Source organism: Rhinatrema bivittatum, chromosome 9 (genome assembly GCF_901001135.1).
Source record: "Rhinatrema bivittatum chromosome 9, aRhiBiv1.1, whole genome shotgun sequence".
NCBI lineage: Eukaryota > Metazoa > Chordata > Amphibia > Gymnophiona > Rhinatrematidae > Rhinatrema > Rhinatrema bivittatum.
This window is the reverse complement of record NC_042623.1, coordinates 151492483-151513302: the sequence shown is the minus strand read 5'-3', so window position 1 is coordinate 151513302 and position 20820 is coordinate 151492483. Positions and strand designations below refer to the sequence as shown.

At 45.4% G+C, this 20820-nt stretch overlaps 1 protein-coding gene across 2 annotated transcripts in view; it reads left to right on the top strand.

Moving 5' to 3' along the window:
* The first annotated feature begins 461 nt into the window (after positions 1–461).
* LOC115099499 (tripartite motif-containing protein 42-like) overlaps positions 462–20820 on the top strand; it is a 90155-nt gene continuing 69796 nt past the window's right edge. For both annotated transcript variants that reach the window (XM_029617174.1, XM_029617172.1), the window contains exon 1: positions 462–869. In XM_029617174.1, the coding sequence (XP_029473034.1) occupies positions 652–869 (218 nt within the window). In that variant the 5' untranslated portion in view covers positions 462–651. The remainder of the gene's footprint in view (positions 870–20820) is intronic.

Sequence of the window (20820 nt, the reverse complement as noted above, 5' to 3'; positions counted from 1 at the left end):
CGCGCCAGGAGAGTGGGCGCTCGCCCGCTCTCCCGCCATTTTACTGTATCGGCCCATTGGTTTTTTAGATAGCTGCAGTGAATATGCATGAGATTGATTTGCATACACTGGGTCTTCAATGTGTGCAAATGTGTCACATTCATTGTGGCTATCCTGAAAAACAGACTAGCCTTATGTCTCTCTAGGACAGGGTTGGAAAACACAGATCTAGATTCCTGAAACAGCTTTAAAGGAAAGAGTAAAATGATTATATTTTTCCCATACAACATATGAATACTAATTGTTTGGCAAACTACAGTTAGAATGTTCAGTTCTGAACAATGATTTTATTCTCAATAATGGAATTCAGGGCTTAGAGCCAATCAGATTAGTGAATATTGGCCATACAACTCACATAACATCATCATAATAGCATTGTGACATCATCTTAGTACTGCAGTACTTGCTGGTCATGTCATCCTTGCACTGTTAAAGAGCAAGCAGGCTCTTGGGAATACTTTCTTAATGTTCAATGGGGTAATCTTAAGGCACATGGGGTCTATGGGTAGGGACCACGGGTTTTCCTGAATATGCCAGTATTCAGTTGAATTATCATTACAGTTCAAATGCAGGAGGAGAGCATAGAAAGCCAGACATTGCCACATTCTCAAAATGTCTTTCTTTAGATGGAAAAAAAATGAAAGTGACAAAGGCAAAGACAAAGGCAAAGACAAAGGCAAAGAGAAAGGCAAAGACAAAGATAAAGACAAAGACACAGATAAAGATAAAGATAAAGTCGAAGATAATGACAAAGACAAAGATAACAGCAAAGACAAAGATAACAACAAAGACAAAGAGAAGTTACAGGTGAAATTTAAAGAAAAAGATGGGTATGTTAATTTAAGTCATTAAGTATATGTTTATTTTTGCAGGATGATATGGAGTAAATATTCTCTGCTTTCATTTGTCTGTATGAACTAATATTCGAAAAACATTCATCATCATGTTTATTATTTTACAGTACAATAGAGCAATGACGTTTTTTAAGTGAAGGGCGGATGGGGGGAGGGGATTCTGTGAGGCACCCATATTTCTACTTGATATTAAATTGTGTTATGATCGTTAAAGCAGCATTCTAATGTAGTCAATAGAAATTTGGCCTTCTTGAAATATACTATCTTAAGTGTCTAGCAATATGCATAACACTATATCTTATGCTGAGTATAAGTTTTAAAAGTCATAGGCTCTCTAAATTTCAAGCAACTCCAGTGTATTGTATTGCAATGCTTTCTGCCTTTTGATCTCTATTTGGGCCAATTAGGAAACTGCTTAGGGCTGCAAGGATAGGGGAGACAAGAAATCCATTGCTGGCATCATTGTTATTATTAATAATCATTTGTATAGCACATACCAGACCATATGCAGCACTATACAGAAACACCTAGTTGACAGTCTCTTTACCTTGGAGCTTATAAGCCAGTCAAGACACACAATAAAGAACAAATAAGAGGCTTTAAGACAGCGAGACCATGACTGAGAAGATTTCATATGGAAGCAATATGTTGGGAAGGTGTGACAGAGTATATATAACCAAAAACCCCGGAACATCTTAAGAATAGGGCTTAGCTATCTGGACCGGGTCCACCTTAAGACAGGGTGCTCTGGGTACAGGCTGTCTCCTATGGCCTGGGGAGGGACACCAAAACTGAGAAAAGAAAAGACTCTGGGAGATACCACTCCACCTGGGTGTGATGGTCCAGATCCTTTTTTTTGTACCCTCTGTATGGGGAATGGGTGTTAAGAAGACTGTTGCCCCATGATAAGGCAAACAATTAGATCTATGAGCAAAGCAATGAAGGTAACGTGAAAGAAGGCCTCTGGGAATGCTCCTACTGTAAGACTACAGACCATACAAATGAGTGCCTATGGCTGGAAGGTCTGGAATGAGAGTACCACCTAGCAGAGCAGAACAAAAGAGACTGCAATCAACCAAGGGAATGGAAAAATTAACCCTTTGTGGGGATGGATGATATATAAAGAAGATAAGCAGGTTGGCAAGGACAACTCCCAACCTGAGAATGAGAAGGAGGAACGGGAGTGGGCCTGTTTTTCTTTACCAACCAGCAAAGCTGCAACCTGATGGATGGCCCATGTTTAAGGCTGGCAAGCTTAGTGATCCCACTTGAATTGAACAAAGTCCCCACCTAAGCTTTGATAGATTGAGGGTGTGGCAAAACACTTGTGAGGAAAGACTTAAATAGATGAGAGGTAAAGCCAGAAGAGAAGGGCAACCCTTGCATGTGTCCAGGGGGGGGTCAACAACAGCAACCCCTCTGGGCAGGTGTATTACTGATGACAACCGCAGGTCAGGCCTGTAGGGAGGTCGGAATACTGACTCAACCCCCGTAGCCAGTGATAATAGGTCGTGATTACCCGCAATTTGAGGCACGTTGAGACCACTCCAGGACTAGCCTGAACAGAACAGACTATAAGGGACATATTAAGCGAACTAAGGTGGGCAGACCATGAAAGGACCAAGATAGGAGGAACCCCAATCTAGTCCAGAGTTCAAGATCTGTGGGGAATAGGAAACTCAACACGAGGGAAAAAGAGGCTTTCTTTGATAGGGATAGGGTGTCAGCAGCGGTTAAGGCAACCTCTAGACTCACAGGTAGTGGAAGAGGGCTTTCTTACCCCAGGGAGGTGGCCCTGGCATAGGCAAGAGCTCAATCCTGTAAGGGTGAGCTGAAGGAGAGGATATGAGACAGGTTATATACCCAGAAACATCTTAAGAACAGGGCTTAGCTATTTAGAATTGGTCCATCTTAAGACAGGGAATTCTGGGTCAGACTGTTTCCTCTGGCGAATGGACATAATGTAGGCTGAGAGGAGAACAAGAGGGGAGGCCCAGACTTGAGGAGAGAACAGCTTGAGGATTGAATAAGAGTTAAAAAAGAAAGGCAGCCCCATCAAGATAACTGACCTGTTTGTGTTACTGAAAAGTTATCTGTCTAAATGGCTTACCTGGCTATATTCAACTTTTATTTGGCTAAATTCTAGCCAGCTAATGTTAGGAGGCCAGAATTTATCCAGATAAGTTGGGGGCGTTCTGGGGGCATAACTGGGAGAAATTAAATTAGCTGGCTAAGTCTGGTCGAGACAAAGAACTGTCCTATAGTTATCCAGCTAACTACTTAAGATAGCCAGCTATATTCAATTGTACGGCAGCATTTATAGGCCTAACTTTGGTATCCGGACTGTGTCTAAATATAGACCACCAGATTTCTAAATATCACAATCAATAACAGATATTAGATCACACAATAAAGTAACATAGAATAACTTTCTCTTATCTGAAAAGCAGTTTCTTGCCTAAGACGAACTTCCAGTGCCCATAGTGGTAACGCAGAGATCAGGGGTTTCACGACTTTGCTTCTAAAACTGGTAAATTCTAAAGGAGAGCTGCAACTGGTGACTTTTTAACATATATTTTTAGATCCCACTGGTATATCACATTCATAATAGCACTGTACTGAGCTGATCCAATGGCTGGGTATCAAGTTTTATGCAGAAGGCATGGGCTCTGTTGGGAATGTGGACCCTTGAGCTGAAAGAAGGTTGGTTCTACCACCAGGAGTGAACCCCCGTTGGTCCTTGTTGTCGGGAGGCGGTACGGGCGGAGAAGACCCAACTGGAGCTTCACCCATACCAGCCCTCATTCCCCGCAGGTTGAGCCCTTGGGTACCGGGGCCAGCAGAACTTAGGTGGGGGTCTCTCAACGCATGGAACCAGAGGGAGAGGCTGAAGCGGCATTGGACAGGCAGAAGTCGAGGCAGGAGGCAGACAGGCAGAACCAAGAACAGGCCAGAGGTCAGGATGGGCAGCAAACAAGCGGAAATGCAGAAACAGGCCGGAGGTCAGGGCAGGCGGAGGTCAAGCAGAGTCAGGTTACCGAGCAGAGGTCAGGAAGGCAGAAATCAAGCAGAGTCAGGCAGGCAGGGTCAGAACCAGAAGATCAATCTGAAGGGATGAGGAGCAGGAACGTTGGAATCAGGAATCAGGAACAGGAAGCAAAGCTGGAACTGAATCAGGAACAGGGAACAAGGCAGGAACGCTGGAACAGGCAGGAATCAGGAACGCAGAACTCACACTCAAGACTGAGCTGGACCCGTTGCTGAGGCAAAGTGCTAGTGGCAGGGCAGGGTATATATATATATCCATCCTGTCTGATGTCATCTTCACTAGCCACAGGGAACTTTCCCACCATGAGCCCTTTAAATTGACAGTAGCGGCACGTGCTTGCGCCTAGGGGGGCCGGACATGGAGCTCGGCATGGCGGCGTGCAGGAACCCCGTGAGAGCAGGCTGCTGTAGTGGTGGTTGGTGTCGGCTGCGAGAAGCGGCAACGGAGAGGAGCTGGAATGGGTTGCCTGCCTGCGGAGGTAAGGGGACCCGGCCGCAGCTTTACGCGGCCGGGGATCCTAACAGGTTCAAGCCCCAGGTCAAGTCTTCTGCACCTTGGGCTGGCCAGGGGTGGGGAAACACTGGAGAACAGTGTTTCCAGCACCTGGAGGGAGGGACTCTCTGTCACTGCTCAGTAGTGACAGGGTTGATGTTTAGAATTTAAGATCTATGTAATTGCACCTGAACACAAGGCATACCCTTCCTTATGCTGCCTGGCAGACCCATGGTATTGCTGCCGTTAGCCTCTTTCATCTTCCTTCTAGATGTGATCCTCCCCTAATCCCATCACAAAAATGATCATTTTTTTTTTATCTGTCTCAGCAATAGGCCCCATCTCACAGCCTAACTCTGGGTGATATTCAGAGCCTACAAAGAGTAGGAGTCATGGAGGCCTCTGCTTTCATCAAACATAGCTAATGCAGGCTTCAGCAGCTAAGTCAGCATCAACTTTCTGGACCTCCTGGGTCCCCCGCTTGGCTGTCTCCTGTTATTCTCTGATACTCCTCTGGTATGATTTGGGTCTTTGTAGAAGGGATCATCCGTCTCTGGCATGGAGCATTATCTCTGAACATATATCTCTTCATAGAAAATGATGTAATGGTGCCTTTGTCAATAATGTTAATATTTAAGGCACTGTCTCTATGTGAGATATAAATAGCCATTGTACAGTAACATAGTAAAGTATTAGATGACAGCAGATAAAGAGAAAAATGACCTATCCGGTCTGTCCAGCTGACATTTTTTACACTTTGGGTATTTTTGTTTATTGGTAATTGTATACCACCTATGCTAAGCTCTGGGCAGTGTACAGAAAAACATACATAATAAAAGAAACTAACAGAACACAACCAGAGTCCTTGACAGTAAATTTCAACTAAGTATGGGTAGGTAAGCACATAAATTTCCATACGCAACCCAACATTAACTCTCCCCCGACCTAGCCTTTTTCCTGACCTCTCAACCCTTTACCCACCAATGTGCTCCATATCTGTCTCAAGCATATCCAAAATCTTTCAAAAGGGCTGATCTCCTTCACCATTTCAGGCCTTATCATCCTCAGCTGTGATTCTTACAAAACGTAGGCCAAGACAACCAGTTTTTTAACCATTGGTAGATATAGTGTATTTGGATTTTCAGAAGGCATTTGACAAAGTTCCTCATGAGAGGCTTCTAAGAAAACAAAAAAGTCATGGGAAGGGGGTGATGTCCTTTCATGGATTACAAACTGGTTAAAAGACAGGAAACAGAGAGTAGGATTAAATGGTCAATTTTCTAAGTGGAAAAGAGTAAACATTGGAGTGCCTCAGGGATCTATACTTGCACCGGTGCTTTTCAATATATATATAAATGATCTGGAAAGGAATACGACGAGTGAGGTAATCAAATTTGCAGATGATACAAAATTATTCAGAGTAGTTAAATCACAAGTGGATTGTAATAAATTGCAGGAGGATCTTGCGAGTCTGGAAAATTGGACTTCCAAATGGCAGATGAAATTTAATGTGAACAAGTGCAAGGTGATGCATAATAGGAAAAAATAATCCATAATGTAGTTAGAAGATGTTAGGTTCCATATTAGGAGCTACCTCCCAGGAAAAGGATCTAGGCATCATAGTGGATAATACATTGAAATAGTTGGCTCAGTGTGCTGCGGCAGTCAAAAAAGCAAACCGAATGTTAGGAATTATTAGGAAGAGAATGGTGAATAAAATGGAAAATATCATAATGCCTCTGTATCACTCCATGGTGAGACTGCAGCTTGAGTACTGTATACAATTCTGGTAACTGCATTTCAAAAAAGATATAGTTGCAATGGAGAAGGTACAGAGAAAGGCAACCAAAATGATAAAGGGGATGGAACAACTCCCCTATGAGGAAAGACTAAAGAGGTTAGGGCTGTTCAGCTTGGAGAAGAGACGGATGAGGGGGGATATGATAGAGGTCTTTAAAATCATGAGAGGTCTAGAACAGGTAAATGTGAATCGGTTATTTACTTTTTCGGATAATAGAAGGATTAGGGGGCATTCCATGAAGTTAGCAAGTAGCACATTTAAAACTAATCGGAGAAAATTCTTTTTAAATAAAATGTACAATTAAGCTCTGGAATTTGTTGCCAGAGGATGTGGTTAGTGCAGTTATTGTAGCTGGGTTTCAAAAAAGGTTTGGATAAGGTCCTGGAGGAGAAATCCATTAACTGCTATTAATCAAGTTGACTTAGGGAATAGCCACTGCTATTACTGGCATCAGTAGCATGGGATCTACTTAGTGTTCGGGTATTTGCCAAGTACTTGTAGCCTGGATTGGCCACTGTTGGAAACAGGATGCTGGGCTTGATGGACCCTTGGTCTGACCCAGTATGGCAATTTCTTTTGTTCTTATGTTCTTATGTTGGAAGTCATTTGAAGTCATCTGAAGCTGGCCTTTTAGTGTGGTCTGACAGTTGGACGCAAGGTAAGCTGGATTTGAGAACAAGTTCTCATGACTCCTTTTTTAGCATTTATTGCACTTATAAGTAAATGTATTAGCATATTTTGCACCTAGAAGTACGTTTGTTTAAAATATTTTCACAGTGAAGGGTTTTTCACTTATAATTGAGAAGTGCTTAGTTCTTTTGTAACATATTGGTATGGAAGAGCTCCTTGAGATTTTTCCCTTTTGTTCCTTTTTTTTTTATTAAAAACAACACTCTTAAATTAATTGCCACATAAGTATTGATCAGTGCTGTTTCTTTTGAATGTATTATTTTACTGATTATTGATTCCTTCTTTATTTTTATTTGATAAAATCTCACATGAGAGACCCCTTAGGAAATTACAAAGTCATGGGATAGGAGGCAAGGTACTAGTATTGTGGGCTGGTAACTGATTAAGAGAGACCTCTAAATGGTCAGTTCTTCCAATGAAGACAAGCAAGCAGTGGAGTGTCCTCTGGATTTGTACTGGGACCAGTGTTTAACATATTCATAAATGATCTAGAAAAAGAAGCAATAAATAAAGTGATCAAATTTGCAGATCACTGAAAATTATTCAAAGTAGTTAAAAAAAACATGAGCTGATTGTGAGGAATTGCGGAAGGACACTGAATGACTGGGGGAATGGGTATTTAAATGGCAGATGAAATATAATGTTGACGAGTATAAAGTGATACATAAAAGGAAAATAATCTTAACTACGTATACATAATATTGGGTTCCTTATTAAAAGCTGCCACCCAGAAAAAGGGCCTTGGGATCACTGAGGACCAGGCGTTGAAATTCTCAACTCAGTCAAAAAGCAAATTAGAAATCAAAAAAACTGGGAATATAATAAAATTCCTCTCTATTGATCCATGGTGTGGCCACACCTTGAGTATTGTGGGCATTTCTGGTTGCCGCATCTCAAAAAAAGATATAGCAAGACTAGAAAAAGTACAGAGAAAAGTAACAAAAATTATGATGGGGATGGATTGGCTCCATTATGCAGAAAAGCTAAAAGAAAAAAAAAAAGTTAGGGCTTGTCAACTTGGAGAAGAGACAACTTAGAATATAATAAGAGGTTTATAAAAATAAGTGTGGTATGGGACAGGTTAAACTGTTATTTGCACTATCAAATAGTACTAGGACTAGGGAATGCTCCCTGAAACTAACAAGCAGCAGATTTAAAACAAAGTTAAGAAGTATTTTTTTTCAGTCAATGCACAATTAAGCTATGGAACTTGTTGCTAGAAATGTGGCTAAGGGTAGTCGTATTAGTGAGTTTAAAAAACGATTAAACAAGTTTCTGGAGCTCAGGTCCATAAATAATTATTAGCTAGATAAACTTTTGTTTCTCCACATCTAAATTCTTGGAAAGAGCAACATGAAACACTTTCATGTTGGGATTTGCCGGATACTTCCCTGTGACCCCCAACTGGCCACTACCGGAGACAGACTGCTGCTTGGCTCAATGGACCATTGGTCTGATCGAGAATGACATTTCTTATTTTCTTAATTTTCATACCATGCCACCAAGAGTTGGAAAATGAATACATGTTAGCAAAAATGTAAGCTCAGAATGCTTTTCCTTTAAAACTGCTAAACAGTTTTATTTGAGGATATTTATGAAACTATGTTTTCACAGTCTTAAATAAAGTTCAAGATTTATTTGTGCACATGGGGACAGAAAGAAAGGCACATTAATCATAAGGAAATAGCTATCACTTTCATATTAAACCAAGAACTTTGTAAAATTCATCATACCATTTCTTTATTAAACCATATAATATCACCTGCCAGTTCTGATTGTAAGAGCAAAGTGAGAAAATCACTTTCTGTCTTGACCACTACTGTTAGAGTCACTGGAAAGGCCTTTGCATCTTAATTTCAGAAAAGTGCTTGTGAGGAGCTAGCTAAACTTAAAAATAGATAAAGTGATGGGAGCAGCAGGATACATGCAACAGATTTAAGGGAACCTGGAGAATTGCTGACAGCTCCACTGGTGAGTAGTTCCGGAGGACTGGAGACAGGCAGATGTGATTACTCATCATAAAATTGAAAGTAAAAAGTAGGCCAGTTAGTCTGACCGCTGTGGTGAGCAGATTAATGGAATCACTGCCAAAAGAGAAAACAGCCCAGTTTGTGGAATCCAATGTATTATAAGATAAAAGGCAGCAGGGTTTTTACCAGAGTTAGGTCTCATCAGATAAATCTCATCAATTTTATTGATTGGATGACCAGGTTGTTGGATCAGGGGATGGTGTTAGATGTAGTGTACTTGAGTTTCAGCGAGGCCTTCGACATGATTCTGTGTAAGCAACTTACAAATACATTGAGCATCCTTGATATGGGCCCTAAAGTGACTGACTGGGTTAGAAACTCTTTTGAGTGGGAGGCAACAAATGGTGGTGGTAAATAGAGTTCAGTCCGAGGAGAGAGACATTACCTAGTGGGGTGCCACAGGAATCGGTCCTTGGACCAGTTCTTTTCAGCATTTTTGTAAGTGACATAACAGAAGGATTGTCGGGAAAGATTTATTTTTATTTTTTTACAGATGATACCAAAATCTGCATCAAGATAGAAAGCCAGGAAGGTATGGAAGACATGAGGCAGAATTTAGCAAAGCTTGAGGCACCAGGGGTGATCTGGGTAACTATAGACCAGTGAGCCTGACTTCAGTGCTGGGAAAAATAGTGGAAACTATTCTCAAGATCAAAATCGTAGAGCATATAGACGTGGTTTAATGGAACACAGTCAACATGGATTTACCCAAGGGAAGGCTTGCCTAACAAATCTGCTTCATTTTTTTGAAGGGGTTAATAAACACGTGGATAAAGGTAGATGTACTCTATTTGGATAGAGTACATCTATCCAAATAGAGTAAAGGTAGATGTACTCTATTTGGATTTTCAGAAAGCGTTTGCCAAAGTCCCTCATGAGAGGCTTCTAAGAAAACTAAAAAGTCATGGGATAGGAGGCGATGTCCTTTCATGGATTACAAACTGGTTAAAAGACAGGAAACAGAAAGTAGGATTAAATGGTCAATTTTCTCAGTGGAAAAGGGTAAACACAGTGGAGTGCCTCCGGGATCTGTACTTGGACCAGTGCTTTTCAATATATTTATAAATGATCTGGAAATGAACACGACGAGTGAGGTTATCAAATTTGTGGATGATACAAAATTATTCAGAGTAGTTAAATCACAAGCGGATTGTGATACATTACAGGAGGACCTTGCAAGACTGGAAGATTGGGCATCCAAATGGCAGATGAAATTTAATGTGGACAAGTGGAAGGTGTTGCATATAAGGAAAAATAACCCTTCTGTAGTTACACGATGTTAGGTTCCATATTAGGAACTACCACCCAGGAAAAAGATCAAAGCATCATAGTGGATAATACTTTAAAATCGTCGGATCAGTGTGCTGCAGCAGTCAAAAAAGCAAACAGAATGTTAGGAATTATTAGGAAGGGAATGGTTAATAAAACGGAAAATGTCATAATGCCTCTATATCACTCCATGGTGAGACCGCACCTTGAAAACTGTGTACAATTCTGGTCGCCGCATCTCAAAAAAGATATAGTTGCGATAGAGAAGGTACAGAGAAGGGCAACCAAAATGATAAAGGGGATGGAACAGCTCCCCTATGAGGAAAGGCTGAAGAGGTTAGGGCTGTTCAGCTTGGAGAAGAGACGGCTGAGGGGGGAAATGTTAGAGGTCTTTAATATCATGAGAGGTCTTGAACGAGTAGATGTGAATCAGTTATTTACACTTTCAAATAATAGAAGGACTAGGGGGCATTCCATGAAGTTAGCAAGTAACACATTTAAGACTAATCGGAGAAAATTCTTTTTCACTCAACGCACAATAAAGCTCTTGAATTTGTTGCCAGAGGATGTGGTTAGTGCAGTTAGTGTAGCTGGGTTCAAAAAAGGTTTGGATAAGTTCTTGGAGAAGTCCATTAACGGCTATTAATCAAGTTTACTTAGGGAATAGCCACTGCTATTAATTGCATCAGTAGCTTGGGATCTTCTTAGTGTTTGGGTAATTGCCAGGTTCTTGTGGCCTGGTTTGGCCTCTGTTGGAAACAGGATGCTGGGCTTGATGGACCCTTGGTCTGACCCAGCATGGCAATTTCTTATGTTCTTATGTTCTTATGGTCTAGAACAGGGGTGGCTAACTCTGGTTTTCAAGAGCCATAAATAATCAGGTTTTCAGGATATCCACAATTAATATGCATGAGACAGTATGCAAATCTATCTCACTCATATTAATTGTGGGTATCTTGAAAACCAGATTTATTTGTGGATCATGAGAACCAGAGTTGGCCACTCATGGTCTGGAGTCTAGCAGCTAAGATTTAATACTAAAAAATTCAGTCATGGATTTGGGTGCATAAGCACAACAGGCCGATTTTAAAAATGTTGCTCGCATGAAAATGGCCACATATGCACATATGTGAGCCACGTGTGAGCAGTGCAGATTTTAAAAGACACAAAGTACGTGCATATATGCACGTGTTTGAGTAATGGTACGCACATAAAAAAGAGGCATGTTAGGGACATGGTCTGGGTGTGACAATATGTAACTGCGTAAAGATGTATTTTAAAACTGACCTATGTGCTCACATGTGCACATTTATGCACACAAATTTGCTACAACAGTTTACACCCACGGCTGTCAGAGAGACTTTCAATTAGCTGCTTTGCCAGGTTACCTTCTCCCATCAAGAGGAAGCAGGATTGCCAGTGAGGGGGAGGTAGGACCTCCAGTGCCTACTGGGACCCACTGGGGAACACTGGGAAAACCTTGCCCTTGCCTTTGCCAGAGGATGTGGTTAGTGCAGTTAGTGTAGCTGGGTTTAAAAAAGGTTTGGATAAGTTCTTGGAGAAGTCCATTAACTGCTATTAATCAAGTTGACATAGGGAATAGCCACTGGTATTACTGGCATCAGTAGCATGGGATCTATTTAGTGTTTTGGGTACTTGCCAGGTTCTTACGGCCTGGATTGGCCACTGTTGGAAACAGGATGCTGGGCTTAATGGACCCTTGGTCTGACCCAGTATGGCAACTTCTTATGTTCTTATGTTTATCGTGGGAACAGGGAGAAGCAAAGTCACACAGGGAATGCCCTCAGGAATACACCAGCTGATCAGGTTGCTAATTGCACCCTCCTGCATTTGACTGGGCCTTAGAGGAACAAATTACATCAAAAAGGGATCTTTTGGGCCATGGGGGGGGGGGGGGCAGTTGGAGAGGGAGTAGCAGTCACACATTGAGGGGTTTGAGACACTGGGTGACACTCTTATTTCAAAATGACTCCAGTCACTATATGGGTACTCATGGCTTTAAGATGGAGGAGAGAGAGAGAGGAAAGGAGGAGGGGAAGGCTTTAAGGTAGATGAGAGAGAGAGAGAGGAAAGGAGGAGGAGGAGGAGCAGGGACCGCACACACAGAGTCTAAAGGACAAGGGCTCAGTTTTTAGATTTGTCAGAGGAGGAAGTCATGCGCAGTTTCAGGTTTAATAAGGAAACCATACAGTATCTGTGCCACCAGTTAGAGCTGGATCTACAACCCACCAGCGAGAGGGGCCATGCCTTGCCTGCACATCTCAAGATCACCTCTGTCCTAGCTTATTTTGCACCTTCCAAATTCCTGTTGGGGTCACGGCCGGCATAAGCCAGTCCACCACCTCCATGTGCATCGATCAGATGCTGGCCGCCTTGCTAAGGAGAACATGCCAGTATTTATCCTTCCCTCATTGCAGATGGCAGCAAGAACAAATCATGCAGGATTTCTATTAAGTGGCATGCTTTCCCTCTGTCTTGGGGGTGATTGATTGTACACACATCCTTATAAGGGCAGCAGGGGGAGATGAGGCCACCTACCGCAATTGCAAGGACTTCCTCTCCCTCAATATGCAGGTGGTCTGTGACGCTAAGGGCCTCATCCTGGACATTGTACCCAAGTTTCCTGGATCCGCTCACGATGCCTACACCTCTCGCAATCAGAATTTATAACTGCTTCCAGGAAGGACACATCACTGGGGGCTGGCTACTAGGTAGGAAAGCATCCATTGACAACATCATATCACAAAGAACCTCCTCTGTGGGTCTCCTACATCTCTCGCTGGCCTGCTTGCCCAGGAGCACAGCTCGGACCCAGCCTAAACCCCTAATGTTCAGTCTTAACCTCAAAGCCTATCCTAAAGTTCTCCTCTGGTTTCTCCCTTACAGGTGACAGAGGCTATCCACTCAAAACCTGACTCATGATCACTGTGGCCACCCCACAGAGCACCGCAGAGGTGCGATACAACAGGGCCCAAAGTATGACCAGAGCAGTCATCGAGAGAACCTTCAGCCTACTGAAAATATGCTTCCACTGTCTAGACAGATCTGGGGGATGCCTCCTCTACAACCCACCTAAAGTCTGTGAGGTCTATATGCTACAAAGCTTGGCCAAAACCAGATGCATGCCACCTCCAGAGGGACTGTGTGAGAATGCAGATGAAGCAGAGGAGTAACAAGAGATCAATCAGGAGGAATTGCAAGTGATACATCACCACAATCAAAGACAGGCTACAGAGGAATGGAACACTCTAATACAAAGATATTTTCATTGGTGACAGTGCATTTATTAATATGTGCTTAAAGAAGTGCTGTAAGAAAATAAAGATAATGGCTCTTTCTGCCTAGTTTTCTCTTTGCTGGGCCCAGGGCATGGGGCTGCCCTTGTCTAGAGTTCCTCCACAGAGCAGGTCCCTCAGAGGGCACAGGGCCTGGCTCCTGTGGAATGTGGCCTGCAGAAGGGTCTGCCAGGTGGGGAAAATGCAGTTGTTGTCACTAGCGGTGGCTGCGGCTACCAAGGGGATATTTGTTGGAGCATCTCCTTCCATTCCTCTTGCCTCTTTAAAATGTTAGGATATGAAAGAGATGCTGTCAATTAGACTCCACATCAACCTCCAGCTGTAAGGCTTGCTGTCAGGATTGCCTTCAGTCTGGAAACTTGGCCCCTCCTTGCTTTTAACCATATATGGAAGAGCTTCAGGTATGCATGTCATAAGATCAGCAAGGAATGACTGCTATAAAGGCCAACAAAAGCTCCAAATACTGCATAATGTGCTCCTCCAGTATGGTACAAGTGGACTGGAATGATAGGTTTTTCACAGCTATTGTTTTAGTTGTTCTCTGAAGGGATTTATTGTTGTCATCTGTCTGCTGTATTGTTAGGCCTTTGCATGAAAGCAAGCCTTTTTCAGGCAAGAGAGAGGCAGACTGCATACTGTTCTTTTATAGCTACTAGGCCAAGCTACTGAATGGAAACCAAACTCTTGTATTGATTTGGTGTCACATGTATCACTCAGGGGACATTGACTGTACTTTATAGACCTCTACTAATACACTTACACATGCAGCACAGTAAGACTGCTGGTGGATGGGAATGCAGAATGCATGGGTTCAGGGGGAGAAGAGAAAGGTGCTGTGTGTTTTCTACCATGCTTCCTCCTCTAATACCTATTGAGCATTCATCTGCCTTCACAGCCTTCACCACTTATAATTGCTAGTGCATCAGCTTTCCATCATCTCAATAGTGGGTTTATGGCCCCTAAGTGTGGTTCCATATCCCTGGACTGGGGTCCCATACTCTCCCTTCTTTGCTTAATCTGTCTACTTGACCAATTGACCACCAAACTACAATCACTCCCATGACCTAAAGCACAGCAAATACCCTACCTGGTGTTCTTCTTCACATGAATAATTGCAATATGCCTTTGGTGGAAAATATTAAGAATCTAGTAATCTATTTGAATCAATCTTTATCTATGAATAAACAGGCGTCTACTCTTTCTAGGTCAGATTTTTTCAACCTTCGTATAGCACAGTTGCTTATCTGTAACAGGTGTTCTAGGACAGCAGGATGTTAGTCCTCACATGTGGGTGACATCATCCGATGGAGCCCGGCATGGAAAACTTTTGTCAAAGTTTCTAGAAGTTTTGACTAGCACATTGAGCATGCCTAGCATGCCACTATCCGCGCATCCACACAAGGTCTCCCTTCAGTCTCGTAACATATGTAAAAAGATGAACAAAAAAATAAACAACAAACCAGAAGGAGAACCCAACTCCATAGGGTGGCGGGCGGGATTCCTGAGGACTACCATCCTGCTGTCCTAGGAGAACACCTGTTACAGGTAAGCAACTGCACTTTCTCCTAGGACAAGCAGGATGGTAGTCCTCACATATGGGTGAATACCAAGCTCCAGGCTGTCTCCGGTAACAGGTGAGACCAACAGGTGCTGAACAAAGTGCCAAACGGGACAACACAGCTGTGGCGCCACTGGTCAGTAAGAGACTGCCTGGCTTCAACCAGGGATACTAGGCAGGAAGAGTTGGGTTCAAGCTTGAAAACGATTGTTCAGGATGGACTGACCAAAGGTACTGACCTGTCACCCATCTTTGTCTAAGCAATAGTGAACCGCAAACGTGTGAAGAGAACTCCACATTACAGCACGGCAAATTTTGATGACGGGGACCGCTCAGAGATGAGCTATCAGTGTTGCCATGGCCCTCACAGAGTGAGCTTTGATTTGGCCTGCCAGCTGAAGGCCCACTTGCACATAGCAGAAGACAATGCAATCCGCTAGCCAGTTGGATAGAGTCTGTTTACCCACCGCCACTTCCAGCCTATTGATATCGAAGGACACAAAGAGCTGAGTGGACTGCCTGTGGCCAGCTGTGTGTTCTAAATAGAAAGTCAAGGCCCTCTTACAGACCAAAGTATGAAGGACCCATTCCCTTGGATGGGAATGAGGCCTGGGAAAGAAGGTGGGTAAAACAATGGATTGATTGATGTGGAAATCGGTCACAATCTTAGGTAAGAACGCAGGGTGTGTACGCAAGAGCCCAAGATCATGTAAAAACCTCATGTAGGGCAGGTACATAACCAAGGCCTGAAGCTCACTGACCCTGCAAGCCAAAGTAATTGCCACTGGGAATATAACTTTCTAGGTGAGGAACTTCAGGTCGCAGGAACGCAATGGCTTGAAGGTAGGACACATGAGTCATGTCAGGACAATGTTGAGGTCCCAGGATACAACAGGAGGCCAAAGAGGGGGCTTTAACTGGAGCAGGCCCCTCATAAAGTGACCCACTAAAGGCTGCATCGATATAGGTGTGCCAGCGACACCCCAATGGTACGCACTAACAGCGCTAAGATGGACCCTGACCGAGCTGGTCTGAAGCCCAGACTCGGAAAGGTGTCACAAGCAGTCCAACAGTTTGGGAAGGGGGCAGGTGAATGGATCCAAGTTATGCCCCACACACAAGGTGGAGAATCTTTTCCATTTCAAACTATAGGACTTCCTGGTGGAAGGCTTTCTGGAAGCCACCAGTACATGGGAGACAATGTCCGAGAGGTCTAGGGGTTGAAGAACTAGGCGCTCAACATCCACGCTGTAAGGGTTAATGCCCGAAGGTTCAGATGGCACAAGATACCACGGTTTTGAGTTATCGGATCGGGCATGGTCCCCAGCCGAATGGGGTCCCTGACCAACAGATCCTGAAGGAGAAGGAACCAGACCTGTCGGGATCAATAAGGCACCACGAGGATCGTGGTCCCTCCATTCTGTTGAAGTTTCAGCAGGATCTTCAAGAGGAGCGGGACAGAAGGGTATGTGTACAGCAGATCCTTCCCCTAGTGAAGGGAGAAGGTGTCACAGGCCAGATGTCCATTCCCCGGTGACAGGGAGCAAAAGCTGCTCACCTTGTAGTTGTATGGGGAGGCGAAGAGATCCACATCTGGGGTATCCCACTGATGGAAAATCCTGGCTGCCACCTATGGATTAAGGGACAACATTCAGAGTCCCTGGCAGGTAAATCGCTTGTAGTGACATCCCCTGTGCCAGAACCCAGGACCACACCTGCACCACCTAGTGACAGAGGAGGAATGTTCCCGTGCCTCCATGTTTGTTGATATTCCACATCGCAACTTGGTTGTCCATCCAGATCAGGACTTCCTTGTGCGACAACCAGTCCCTGAATGCTTAGAGGGCATAACGGATTACCCGAAGCTCCAAGACGTTTATTTGACAGTGGGCTTCGTGAGCGGTCCAGAGACCCTGCGTGTGGAGGCCGTCCACATGGGCTCCCCAGCCCTGAGTAGAGGCATCGGTGGTGAGGACCACCTGAGGTGGGGCAGCCTGGAAAGAAATTCCCCACTTCAAATCGGAGAGGCTTTCCCACCAGGATAAGAGACACTGTCAGAGGTTCCATGACTAAGAGATGGGTCTTGAGGTCCTGGGAGGCCTGTTGTGCCACTGCAACCTCAAGGTCCATTATGCCCTTTGCATACACAAGCAGGCGAGAGGGGTAACATCAACCGAAGCTGCCATGTGGCCCAACAAACAGAGCAGAAGGTGGGCCATCACTTGCCGGCTGCTGCGCACGAAGGTTGCCAACAAGGTGAGAACCAGAGCCTGATCTCAGGGCAGAAACACCTTTGCCTGCGCCATGTCCAGCCTGGCTCCTATAAAGTCCAGCTGAGGAGATGGGCAGAGGTGAGACTTCAGGTAGTTGATTACAAACGCCAAAGACTGCAAAGCCTTCACTGTTAGGCCTAAAGCACTCATCGCCTCTACATAGGAGTTGCTCTTGATCAACCAGTCATCTAGGTTCAGGAAAATGTGCACTATACAACACCTGAGGTATGCAGCCACCACCACTAAGCATTTGGTGAAGTCGTGAGGGGGCTGAGGCCAACCCAAAAGGCAGCACCTTGTACTGATGATAATAAGCTTTCCTCACAACAAATTGGAGGTATTTTCTGTGGCTGGGGAAGATAGCTATGTGAGCATAAGCCTCCTTGAGATTGAGGGAGCAGAGCCAGTCTCTTCTTTTGAGGAAGGGGATCAGAGTGCCCAGAGAAACCGTCTTGAACTTTTCTTTTAAGAGAAATTTGTTCAACGCCCTGAGGTCAAGAATGGGGCCCAAGCCTCCGTTTCTTTTTGGTATGAGAAAATACCTCAACTAGAACCCTTGGCTTTGCTGAGGGCGAGGAACAGGCTCTACCACTCCTGCCACGAGAAGAGCAGAGAGTTCTGTCTGAAGTATGACCTGCTGGATGGATGAACCCCACAACGGACATGGGGGAGAGTTCTCTGGAAGCTGTCTGAAATTGAGCTGGTACCCCTGACGGACTATGGTAAGGACCCATTGGTCCGAAGTGATGGTCCTCCAGTGGTGGGTAAAGCCAATAAGCCTGACTCCTACTGGGGGATCCGGTGCCGGGGGTACAGTTTTCTGACTCATGCTCTCTCGCCGCCAGTGAAAAGCCCGTGGCCAGGGCCTGCTGGGGTGCTGACTGGGGCCTAGGCACCTGCTGCTGATGGGGGCAGCCCCTAGAGCTAGTACACGGTGTGCGAGCTCAAGAGGCGGGTGGATAATATTTCCTCTACTTGTAAAAGGGCTTCTTGGAACTTGGCCGGGAAGATTTCCTGACAGAGGAAGGAGCATCTGAAGTGCTAGTCAAGAGCTGTTGAAGTGTTGTCTCGTGGTGGTCCTTCAACTGAGCCACCGCATCCCTGACCTTAACCCCAAAGAGGTTGTCACCTGTGCATGGGAGGTCAGCCAGCTTTCTCCTGCACCTCTGGGTGGAAGTGAGAAGCCCGAAGCCAGGCCATTCTGTGGGCACCAATGCCCACGGCGGCCACTCAGACCAGGGTCTCAAACATGTCATAGGTGGACCTCACCTCATGTTTGCCAGCCTCTAACCCTTGCAGGACAATAGCCTGAGTGACTCCTGCTGCTGCTGGGGTAAGCTCTTCACGACATCCTGGACCTGTTTCCAGAGGTTAAAGTTGTATTGGATCATATACATCTGGTAGGCAGCAATATGGGCGATGAGCATAGATCCTGAAAAATCTTTCTGCCCAGAGCATCCAGCTCCCTGTGTTCTCTTCCAGGAGGGGCAAAGGCATGAGTGCGGGAGCTTTTAGCCTTTTTGAGGGTGGACTCTACAACCACTGACTGGTTGGGGAGATGACGCTTTTCAAATCCCAAGGCCTGCTGTACCTGATAGATGGCATCCGCCTTCCTATTAACTGGAGAGATGGAGATCAGGTGTTCCCACATCCAAAGGAGAAGGTCCTTAATGATGTTGTGGTTGGGAACCACCACGATTTCCTTGGGAGCATCGACAAACTGGAGCACCTCCAGCATCTTATGCCGCACATCTTCCTCCTTAAGAAGTTGGAAGGGAATATCCTCAGCCATGGTCTTGACGAACCCCGCAAAGGAGAGATCCTCTGGGGGCAGGGGGGGGGGACGACCAACACCTTTCTTCTGGCGGGGAAGGCACGGAGAGGGGGGGGTCATCTGAAAATTTGGAGGAAGACTCTGAGGAATCATCACCCCATGGGTCATAAGGGCCTTCCTCCTCAGTGAGGCCCTTGTGGGGTTGTCGCAGGTGAGGATTGTGGAGGATCCTAGCCCTGGATCAGAGGCACTGAGGGCCCCATGGGAATTGATGGATCCCCCGACAACGGGGGAACCGAGGGTCACGGGAGGCCAGAGGGCCTGGGCAAATGTTCAGGGAACCGAGGCCTCGGAAACGCACATCTTCCTCCTTGAAGGATCCAATGATAGGGATTACTCCCAAAGGGGGCATCAGTGGCTGCTGGGGAACCAAAGGTCCTTCGGGCATTGTTGCATCGGGAGGGCACCGAGAAGGACATCCAGACGCTCGAGCAGAGGTGCTAGAATTGATGGTGGAGGCTCTGGCACTGGTATGGGGGTCGATGGGAGCAGCTCAACACTCTGCAGAACTCTAAGCACAGTGGTCTGCACCCTGCGGTCCAACTCCTCCTGAAAGTCTGGTGAGACCAGGAGTGAGGAAGGGGGAAGAGGCATCACCAGCTCTTCCTGGGTTTCCGAGGTGGCATGGTGCCCAGCACTGATGTCAGTGGGGAACACCTGGGACTTCCAGGTATATCGGAGGATGGGGCCTCCGAGGGACAGGGTTGCTTCAGTGGCAGTATGGCAGCTGCTGTACCACACCAGAACCAGAGTCACGCGCTTATGGCAACCGGTGTCAATGCTTGCGGGATCTTCCACGCTGCTTGGCCTGGTATTTCCCCAGCACAATGGAGGCGGAGGATCCCAATGTCCTGGAAACCGGTGAGATCATGGAGGACTGATCACCGTTCCCTTGATCTTTCAAAGAAGAGGACAGAGGAGTGGTGAGAGGAAGCATATCAAGGGGCTTCCCTCAAACTCCCCCCCCCCCCCCCCAGTGTCGATGACTCCGACTTGGGTGTGGATGGAGTGGACTTTGTAGAACTGTAAAGTTTCTCCATCTTGTCAGGGCATGCACGACGGCCTTTGAGGGTCATCTGGTCACACAACTGACACCCTTGGACCAATGCAAAGCCCCCAGGCAGAGGATACAAACCTCATGCGGATCCGTGATGCACAATGTCCGCAGGCTCTGGGGGCACTGACAAAAGCCGGATATTGTCATAAAAATACTCGACGTATTATCGATGACCGGCGGTCACCGAGAAGCCGGGAATCGACCGCAAAGAAGCAGAAAAACAGGGACTTTTAACCTACCATGCCGAGGAGGCACTGACCGCGAAGTGGGTCCTGAAGATGGAACTAGGAAAAAACACTTTACTTTCAAGCAAAAACAAGAAAGGACAGACCTCCACAAACCGCGAGGCAACTGCACCGCGGAAAAAGAAAGACTGAAGGGGGACCTCGTGTGGATGCACGGATAGTGGCATGCTGGGATGCTCAGTGTGGTGGTCAAAGCTTCTAGAAACTTTGACAAAAGTTTTCCGTGCTGGGCTCCATTGGATGATGTCACCATATGTGAGGACTACCATCCTGCTTGTCCTAGGAGAAGATTTGTTGACTCAATGCATATTT